General features: G+C 38.6%; 1 protein-coding gene across 8 annotated transcripts in view; it reads left to right on the top strand.

Annotated features, from left to right (window-relative positions):
• The first annotated feature begins 4031 nt into the window (after positions 1–4031).
• LOC131146856 (uncharacterized) overlaps positions 4032–10409 on the top strand; it is a 102372-nt gene continuing 95994 nt past the window's right edge. For 5 of the 8 annotated variants that reach the window (XR_009134480.1, XM_058096665.1, XM_058096664.1 and 2 more), the window contains exon 1: positions 4138–4628. Coding sequence is in view for 7 of the 8 variants with exons in the window: in XM_058096665.1 (XP_057952648.1) it covers positions 4259–4628 (370 nt within the window). In the remaining variant the exon portion in view is untranslated. Of the gene's footprint in view, positions 4629–10409 lie in introns of all 8 variants that reach the window. The other 3 variants (XM_058096667.1, XM_058096669.1, XM_058096666.1) reach the window with 3 other exon arrangements.

The raw sequence follows: 10409 nt of genomic DNA, 5'->3' as shown, positions 1-10409 counted from the left end.
TGGTACCTCACCAGCTCTAACAACCACTACCGGCAGTCTAATTCCCAGCCCATAGTACGCTAGTCTTGGTTCCCTGTAGGTCCTAAAATATGAGATGGATATTGGGGTGTGACAATTCTCAGTAAGGTGGATTAGATTATCATCAGTGTGTGGCTAACATGAGTTTCAGTGTGAACATAATGCCACCGTTTATTTAATTGTACCTAAAATGGCATTTTAAAACTGTACTGACATGTATAACTGAAAATACATAATTTCTAAATAACATACTATCGACTCAATATAGCCCATTTTTAGAAAAATTTCCATATATGCATAGAAAAGACAACCTGAACGGCTGAACTAGCATCGTCATGCTTTCCTGTCGACATACTTCCCCCTATGACGGGTTATGTAGCCCCCATGATGGGTTATGCGGCCTGAAGGCTGGACTTAGCATATAGCCGACCGACCATAGCTGAGTCAAAATAGGTTGTAAGTACGATTGTGCCTACCCTATACTTGGAATGCCCGTCGGGAGGGTCACCCGGAACTGCATTGGGAGGGGTCTCCTGGAACTCATCGGGAGTAGTACTGTACCTAGGCCACAAATCGACTATCCATTGTCATACTATCATACCAGTGTGATTGCACTCCCTACCAAATCTATAGCTATGGTATCGAACTCATTGTAATATCTGATTTCCTCATAGTTCTTAGATCATATATGACAATTTACAAATAAAAACTAAAATCATGAATTTACTTTCATAAATTTTTATAAAACAGGAGTTGTTCATAATTTTGTAAAATGTCTATTATATTCTGTCTCGGCATAAAATCGGCGTATCATAACTCGACGTGTAGCCGTCATGTCATAACTCAGGGTATAACCGTCAAATCATAACTCGGCGTATAACCGTCATATCAGAACTAAATCATAAATGTATTAATCATTTTTTTTATTTATGTCATTTTAACCATTCTCATGCCACACAATTTATACTGATAAATTATAATATAACATACTATATGGCAAACATATAGTTTGTAGAAAAAAAAGGTGTGATCATCTCTAGGTTTCATTTAACTCAAACTATATGTTTTACTGGAAAAAAAAGAAAAGAAAAAGAGATGATCAACCCTTTCACTTTAGTTTTTCGTAAATATGTATAATAATCAAAATTATCATTTTCGTAAATTTGATTTGTACAAAAAATATATATATATATATATATATATACTGTTTCTAAAATCACATACATTAGTTTAATCGGTTCATAATTTTAAAATCAACTGACATAATCTTATCCCCTTACCTGTTCCTGGAAAATTTGCCTAAAACCTTCAAAAACACGAAACCCTAGTCGTTTAAATCTACCGAGGATCGATGACCTACAAGTCGGGAGGAGGGAGAAAGGATTGAAGAGCACAAGGAAGCCCGGGAGAGCCTAAAAGAGAGAACTTCAAAACCCTAGGAGTGAGGGAGAGAGAGAGAGAGAGAGAGAAATTGTTTTTATAAAAAAACTAATCTTACACCTATTTATAGGCAAGCGGCCCGCGTGAAACCATCGATGGTTTGGCCATTTTCCAAACCAAATTCTTCCTCAAAAACCTCTCGATAGTTTTTACTGTCAACGATTTTCTTGAGATTTCCTGAAATCGTCGACGGTTTGGTCCTATGCCAAACTGATTTCCTCATTTCTTTCCCTTTCTCTTTTCTTTTTCTTTTTCCTTTTATTTTCTTGGTTCGGGTTCCTACAAACCATGAGTGGAATGGGTGAAAAAAATGATGGTTCTCTAACGGATGTTGTTGAGGTGTGGGATTTTTTCATGGATTATGCTATTTGGCACTTGTGGTTGCATCAACCACAAATTGACTACTGCGCTCCGTCATATTGGACACCTTTAGTTCATCCCTAAAACAATCCGCCGGATCCTATCTACTTCAAGTATAAAGAGGCATCATTTGGAGGTACTATCAATGAGGCCATAAATTACATACTTGAATTTGAAGATCCAAATTCAAGGCGAATTCAAACCATGCACCACCATAGGTTATCCATCTTGCCAGAAGAGGAAGGGCAAGTCTCATAAGGTTTTGAGGACATAAATGTTTGATAAGTATATGCCTTGACCCATAAATTTAAAGGATTATTATGAGAAGTTTTGGGCTCGCTGGCCTTTATACCATCGGGAGTGGCAAGAGAAAGTATAAAAGTTGAAATCATAAAAGAAGAGATTGTCTGAAAAAGTTGCAAGATGAGGTCTAAGAGGAACAAAAACTAAGGGTTAGGATCGATAATGTAACTGAACTGAATCGAAATTTGTAGAAAACATTAATAGAGCAAAAGCAAAAGCACAAATTGGTGAAGAAGAGGTTATAGTAGGGGTCGATCGAGTAACTCAAAATATGAGCATTGAAGAGACAAATGATAAAGATGTATAATGAAAGGGTCCAGTGAGCTAAGAAAACGTTATAGATAGAGAAATAAATTGATTTATTGATTTAAATGAACCAAAAGTCGAGAGCAAGACTTAGGGAAGCTCCTTAAGTTGAAATGCACCATTTCCTTAGTACATTTAGCTACTAAGGAGTTCTCATAATTTTGGTTGATGGTGGGCTTGATCTCTTTGTCTTCTTTTATACAATCGACCAATCGATTGTTCACATGATCTCATCGACGATATTTTGTGTGAAGAGTACCTATTGTCCACCATACTGCTAGGTCTAGTCGAAGTCATTATGAATGATGATTTGACCATGAAGCAATTGTAAGTGAACAACGTTTTCCCTTCAGCATCCTCTTGCAAAAGAATATGTTGGCCAAATCCTTTAGCGAAGTTATAGGCGGTGGTTCAACCATGCCTATAGAAGAATCGTGGGCAAATTGTACTAGTGGCTTTCATGGGCATTTATGTTAGGAATCTTTAATTGTTGAAAAATATATATTCACATACCCTCCTTAAAGGATATCATCTCAATTATAGATCATCTATGATCATCTTCATCACGGTTGTTACCTAGTGAGATGTGTGAGTGATAACATGAAAATTTTCTTCGAGAAATTGTTTTTGAATCATCGCCAAGTCAGGAGTCTATTTGACTTCAATGATATCGTGGCTTTACCTTGCACCCATAGTAAGTGACATAATAAAATGTCTAGCATGGGCATGCCAAAGAATAAACACCTTTTGAAGTGATGATGTGATTAAGATGGGGAGATGGTGGATTGTTCGTGAATGAACTCGTTATGTCAACCCTTATCAAAGGTATACGGATACAAACAATGAAAAATTCATATAAGGTGTAGAAATTGTAAAAAAGGATAGAAAATGAGGAACATGATAATAACTAGATTAAAAGAGATAAGGTGAGGGAGAAAAGAAGGAATTGAGATAAGGAAGTAGAGGCAATAAGAGATGGAAATAGTGGGATCAAGTGGTGTAGAGGCTAAAGTGATAATTGTTTACCACGTTGTATGAATTGAGATAAATGTGTTGAAGGTTTGTTATAATTGAAATTAATCACATATTTATGTCATTCCCAAGTCAATTTTGGAGTAACAATTTATTTCAAATTATTTCCAAAACGTAGTTATGATTAAAAGTTATAAATTCAAAATATTTAAAAATATAGTCATAAATTGGGAACTATTTCTAAGCATTAATAGTTCAATTATTATACTTGACTTTCATGTCTGAGTATCACTTGCTCTATCTCTAATAGCTGGGTAGCTTTCGCTTGATGACTAGACCATCTTTGTTGTTTGCATTGGTAATTAATTATTTGCCTCACCTTGTGAGTGTGTGATTTCCGAATGGAAACAATCCTCATTGTCGTTTTTTGGATGGTTTAATGATAAATGATTCATTTTACATGCGTGACTGCGCGACTATTATATATCTAAGTGAGACACGTCATATAGGTTATTTAAGTAATTTATCATTTTAATTCTCACAATAATATCGAAATAAATGATTTGCTTTATTTTTGTCATGTTTCTAGGTGACAGTTACTATAAGAAGGTGTACTAAGGTGTATAAAAATGATGCAAATAATATTTTATTTTCATAAATTAATTTGACCCGTTTCACATATTATTGGTTTACAAATTTTGAACCTTTAGAATAAAAATAAAATATAATAAACATTTGGAAAATTCTAAACCCTATTTTCAACGTGGAGCTTCGATCGAGGCAACGAGCCAAGGGGAGTAGGGGACGGTGATCGGTCTGCGGATCACTCCGCTTCTTCATTGCTCCCATTCCAGGAGCCATGAGACGAGCGTCGACTCTTCTCAGAGCCTTCTCCTCCATCTCGGCAGAGGGTATCGCCGCGTCGGCCGCCGCACCAGGGCCTGAAGCAGGAGTCATATTGACGCAACGCAGGCTCCTGCAGGTGGCTCTATACGGGACCAGCAGCAATGGGAGTTCGTACTCCCGCCGGCGGTGGTTCTCCCCATATATTGATCTCTTCGCCTCCCGAGCCGCGTATTTTGGCATCACCGGAGCATTGTTATCCGTCGCTGCAGTGGGCTTACTATCGCAGGAAGCTTATGCCAAGGAGGTATTGCCACCGGCGGTTATTCCGAAGGACGTTGTGCTTTATCAATACGAAGCTTGCCCTTTCTGCAACAAAGTTAAAGGTAAATTCTGTTGTGTTCTCAGTTTTTTATTCGTTGCGAAATTTTAATTGTTGTTTTCGTTTCTATGCTCAAATATTTCAGTGGTCGGGTTCATTAGTGATTATGGTGGACACAGGATTTAGTCCTTGATGGGGTGAATTGTGTGCTGTCAAAAGTTGAAGATAAAAGTTTATGTTGTCTATAATTCAACTACATGGGTACATATGTATCTGCGACAAAAAATAAATGCACATTTCCTTCTTCTTTTTCTCGGTTAAAAAAGAGGAAATTTTATTGTAGAAGAGTGATTATACAAAAAAAACACAATAAATCCTCATTATAAGAGTTGTGAACCAAGAAGAAAAGAACAGCAAAAATATAAAAACAAACTGCCATTGGTTCACGTGAAGGCCAAAAAAGACAGCCCTTTAAAGGTTGTGTTTGATATGGATAGGGAAAACGCACCGGGTTTGGATGGTTTTAAAATTGCTGTTATTCCCAAGAAGGAAAGTTCTAGGAGGGTGAAGGATTTGGGGCCGATTAGTCTACTACCCGAGGTTTGTGAGAATACTTAGGGAGGTGTTTAGGGATATGGTGACAATGACCAAATATGCTTTCATTAAAGATGGACAAATCTTATATATATATATATATATATATATTTCCTAATAGTAAAAGAAGAATTTCATTAATAGATTGAAAATATACAGCTAGGAGAATTAGATATCTCCTTAGTAAAATCTGGAAAGATCTAGATAAAAAAACAAAGAAAAAATCGTAAAATTAAAAAAACACATAAAACCAAAACCATTGCAGACTAACAATCCGACGCAAAGCGCCAAAATAGCAACAAAGGCACATTTCTAGGGTGTTACCCTATCCTTATTCCTACCAAAACCAACTAAAGAAGTTGTGAGAAAGGCCTCCACTACGTCTTAACTCACCAACATTTGCCTAAAAAACCAAATAACTTGTTCCATGTCCTCCAAGCATAATCACAATGCATAAAAACATGTGATCTAGATTTTGAACAATTAAAACGAAGAACATAAACATTTGGAGATAAAGCCTTCAAAGGTCAGCTGACCTATAACAAGTTATTGGTATTAATTCTATCTAGCGCAACCAACTAGATAAAAGCCTTAATTTTAAAGGGGACTTTGGCCTTCCAAATGTATCTATAGAGAGAAAAAGATGTATAGAGAGAAAAAGATGAATTAGATCTAGTTAGAAAATCACAGAAAGATTTGTAAGGATAAACCCTTGAAGGATCCAAAGACCAAGACCAACTATCCTCCTCCAATGAAAATTGACAGTTATTCAATAAGACTTGCAAAGAGAATAGCTTTACCAACTCCCTATCATTCAATAACCCATGAAAATGAAAATCCCAAGAAGGCAAAGGACTCTTGGATCAACAACAAAAGATGAAATGGGACCATCTTGCTCTAAGCTCAAGCAAAAGAGGTGAGGAAAAGAGGTGGAGAAAACTACATTCCCCAACCAAGGATCTTTCCAAAAGCGGATATTACTACCCCTTCTCACTAGGACTTTAATATGGGGAATGAGAAGGTATAACTCTAAGAGGTAGTTTTCCACGGACTCTTTGAAGAATATCTAAATCTCAAATTAGTATACCACCCATTCTTGTTTAATCCATACTTTTAACAACTTTATGCCACAAGGAAGAATTCTCTAGCGGAAACCGCCAAAGCCATTTAGCTGGAAGAATTGTGTTTCTAGACACGAAGTTTCCAGTACCCAAACCACCCTCCCGTTTAGACTTATCTAGCACTTCCCAACTTACCAAATGATTCTAAAGCCCCCAACCCCTAGCCACAAGAAGTCCCTTATTATCTTCTCATTCTTGTTGGCTACCCTCACCAGAATCTTAAAAATAGAAAGTATAAAGGGATTCTAGAAAGACAAGCCTGAATGAGTGTAATTCTACGATTGAAGGAAAAAGAGCACCTTTCCATCTATCTAAACTCTTAAAACCCTTTCCACAACTAGATCCCAAAAGCTGATAGATCTAGGATTACCCCCTAAGGAACCCCTAAATAGGACAGTGGTCAACTCAAGACACTACAACCCACATCGGCATGCAAATCCCTAACACTTTCTTTGAGCATAGTGATAGCTGTGATACTGCTCTTCCCCATATTAATCTTAAGCCCAGAAGCCTTCTTGAGAATGTGGAGGAGACCCAAAATATTCAAAAAAGAGGGTCTATGATCCTTTAAAAAGAAGTTAGTATCATTAGCAAATTGAAGGTGCGAAACCTTGACCCCCCTCTCTCCCTACCTCCAACCCTTTAACTTAATCTATATTTATAGCCCTACCCAACATCCTACTCAAAATATCAGCTGCTAAAACAAACAAAAATGGGGATAGAGGGTCACTTTGCCTAATCTCGCTCATAGCCTTAAACCAAGACTTAGACTCGCCATTCACCAAAACCAAGTAGCTTACATTATGCAAACTACTTCTAATCCAACGCCACCACTTCTTACCAAATTCCTCACAAAAATCTTATCCAGGAAATTCCAATTCTATAATGAGCTTTCTCAAAATCCAACTTAAAAATGAGACCCTTCTTCTTCCTTCTCCAAATCTCCGTAACAACCTCATTGGCCACCAAAATGGCATCCACAATTTGCCTTACCTCTCAAATGCATTAGGAGCCTCAAAGAGAGTCCTATCTTGCACCAATCTCAACTTATTGGCTAACATGTTAGTAATGATTTTATAAATGCTAGAACTAAGCTAATATGTCTATAGTCCAACATCTTGATGGATTTATTCTTCTTTGGCACTATAGTTGTGAAAGTTGATTTGATACTCTTACTTAAAACTCCATTCCCATAACTCCCTAAAAACCTTAAGCAAGTCATCCTTAACCACCTCTTGAAATCCTAAAAGAAAGCCATATTAAATTTGTTAAGTCCTAGAGCTTTGTTTCTATGCATTTTGAATATCATGCCCTTATTTCCTCTTCCTTAAAAGTCCTCTCTAACCTAGCTACCTCATCGCTGGACGAAGGGTCCCAATCTAAACCTTCAACCATTGGTCGACTATCATTCTCCTCAAAATGCAAATTAGAATAAAACTCTGATTTTAGAAGCAATTTGACTTTGATCGATTATAGTATCTCTACCACGTCCAACTACCTAATCAAATTCTTCCTCATTATCCCATTAGCTATCCTATGGTAGAAATCTGGAATTACAATTACCATTTTGATTCATTTAAAATTCATTGTCTGCTTCCAACTTCTCATTTCCTTGAAAATCACCTCCTCTAATTCATTCTTTAAGGATGCCCTTTTCATCTTTCTTCCTTAGATAGAATACTATCTTCTTCTTTCCTATCCAACTCAGCCATCTCTAGTCTTTCTAAATCTTAAATCTTTGAACACCTCCTTATTCTGGACCTTCAATTTCTCTTTTAACCTTTTCAAATTTTTCATGAATCTAAAGCCTTCTTAAACCTTGAATGACCATAGATTCAGGGAAGAGTGTAACTAAACAGTTCATGGATTTGGTAATCTTGCTAACTCACATAAGATTGAAAGGAAACTTGTGAAGATACAAAACTGAAAAAAGAGAAATAGAAGATGTGGAATTTATAGTCCCAATTCCCTTAACAATGGTGGTGGATTCATCAACAAGAGTAACACAAAGTAAGTTTTCAAGATATTGGAGTATTGAGAAGAAATTAGGTATACTTGTGATATGGTCAGTGGCAGGGGAGTTTATAACCCAAGGACTAGGATGAGAGTATTGGATGGCAGACATGCTGTGGGATTAACTATTTGGGCAAGAGATGCGATGAGAAGAGAAGCTTGTTGTGATGCTTGATATTGTTGGAACTTGGAATACTCTTCCTCTGACATAGATATAGTATGTTGCCCCCTAGTTGGCCCCAAAGGTGTAGGGTTGGTGGTGGCTGCCCCCAAAGGTGTGGAGTCAGTGGTGGCTACATTGGCAACATGTGAAGGTTTATCGTGGATATCCCAACAATGCTCAATAGTATAATTATGTCGTCCACAATGTGCGCACTGGCGAGGAGTGCCACTACCTCGTCCATCTCTACCACCACGACCGCTTGAACCAGCTCCATAACTTCTGCGGTTGCTTGACTGAAAACTAGAATTACCATGTGTGGTAAAAGCTGTCCACTCAGAGCCAGATGCAAGAGCAGGATAATGTGTGCTGAAGGAAGCACGAAGGACACAAGAATAAACATTGACAAATGATGGCAACTCTGCACTACTAAGTATCTGGGATTAGACCTTAAACTAGGTTTAAAACCTGCTAAAACCTGAAGAAAGGTCATCTGCTTCCTTTGCTTCTGCATCACACGAAAATCGGCAGTTATAGGTTGCATGATGTTAAGCTGTTCATGAATACGTTTCATCTCTCCAGATTAATTTGTAATGCTCCTATCTCCTTGTTGTAACTGAAATTACTCTTGGGATAAATCATACATACGTGTAATGTTACTAGAGTATAGAAGCTTTGCATAATCACAAATCTCCTTGCATGTATCTTGATGCATGCACATCAGTGCAATCTGGGGCTCCATCGAAAGCCACCAAAGTGAAACAATCAAGGCATCTTCCTGAATCCACTCTTCTTTTCTCTTCTCATCAGAAGGACTATATTGGAGCAAGTGGTCAGATTTTTCTAGTCCTGCTAAATAAACTTGAACAACCTTAGACCACTGAACATATTTCTTTCCATCCAAATTTCAGTTGTTATCTGTGACAGCGATGAAGGAAACATGTTTTTGGGATTGATAGACTCCATATCAACACTTACAAACCAGCAGCCAAACCACTATCAAACAAGAAGAACAATCAAAACTAATTGGGACAACCGCAAATGTGCTGAACCACCAAAACAACCACGGATGAGGTGATCCACCTTCGAACTGATATAATACTGCCACAGCCTCACAAATCAACTTATGAACACCGCCACTCCTCCAAGAGGCTCACAAATAGCCTTTATGAACACTGAACAGCAACTATCGGATTACCATGAATGCGTGGTCGAAATAGGTTGGATCTTTGAGAAAAAAACATGCCCAATAGCTTGATAATACGGTCTAGGGAAGGGATCAGAACATGCTGGAGGAATAGTCAGAAGAAGTGCCCTGAAACAGTTTCACATGCTGGTGTGTGGGGTTGGGACTTCTGGCAGTTGTCCAGCACGTGGGGAATTTTCCGGCATTGAGATTTTGTAGGGTTTTGGTTCAGAGGGTTCTGTTCATGGTTTTAAATAACGGCCGTTACGTAGCGTAACGGCCGATACGTAACGGAAATCGGAAGCCCCGAAACCGATACGGGCCGATAATGCGGTTCGGAAAAAATTCACGGCCGTAACGGCCGTTACGGAGGCGTAACGGCACGTAACGGCCGATTCTCCAACGTTACACTTCGTAACGTCCGTTACGGACCGTTACATGGCCGACAGTCGCAGATTCGCTGAAGGATTTCTGCTGCAGGCAGCAGGCAGCAGCGCTGCTTTCCCCCTCCCCAGTCCCCACACTCATCTGCCATTCAAAGGGTAAAATGGAAAGTTACAAACTGACCTTGAAAATTTGTTGGCGCCTGGCGGAAGCAATAAGAAGGCTTCGAAGCCTGAGAGTGAGCACACCGAGGCTACCGAGCAGATCTACTCATCTTGCAGTTCCAGCAACTTGGCGAGTCACCAGCGACGGCGAAAGGTCTGCAGCAGCTCCGCCAGTCGTCGCAGTCGGCACCTTCCTCCGCCAGTCGTCGCAGTCGCCACCAGC

This window comes from Malania oleifera, chromosome 13 (genome assembly GCF_029873635.1).
Source record: "Malania oleifera isolate guangnan ecotype guangnan chromosome 13, ASM2987363v1, whole genome shotgun sequence".
NCBI classification, from domain to species: domain Eukaryota; kingdom Viridiplantae; phylum Streptophyta; class Magnoliopsida; order Santalales; family Ximeniaceae; genus Malania; species Malania oleifera.
This window is presented reverse-complemented; position numbering and strand designations above follow the sequence as displayed.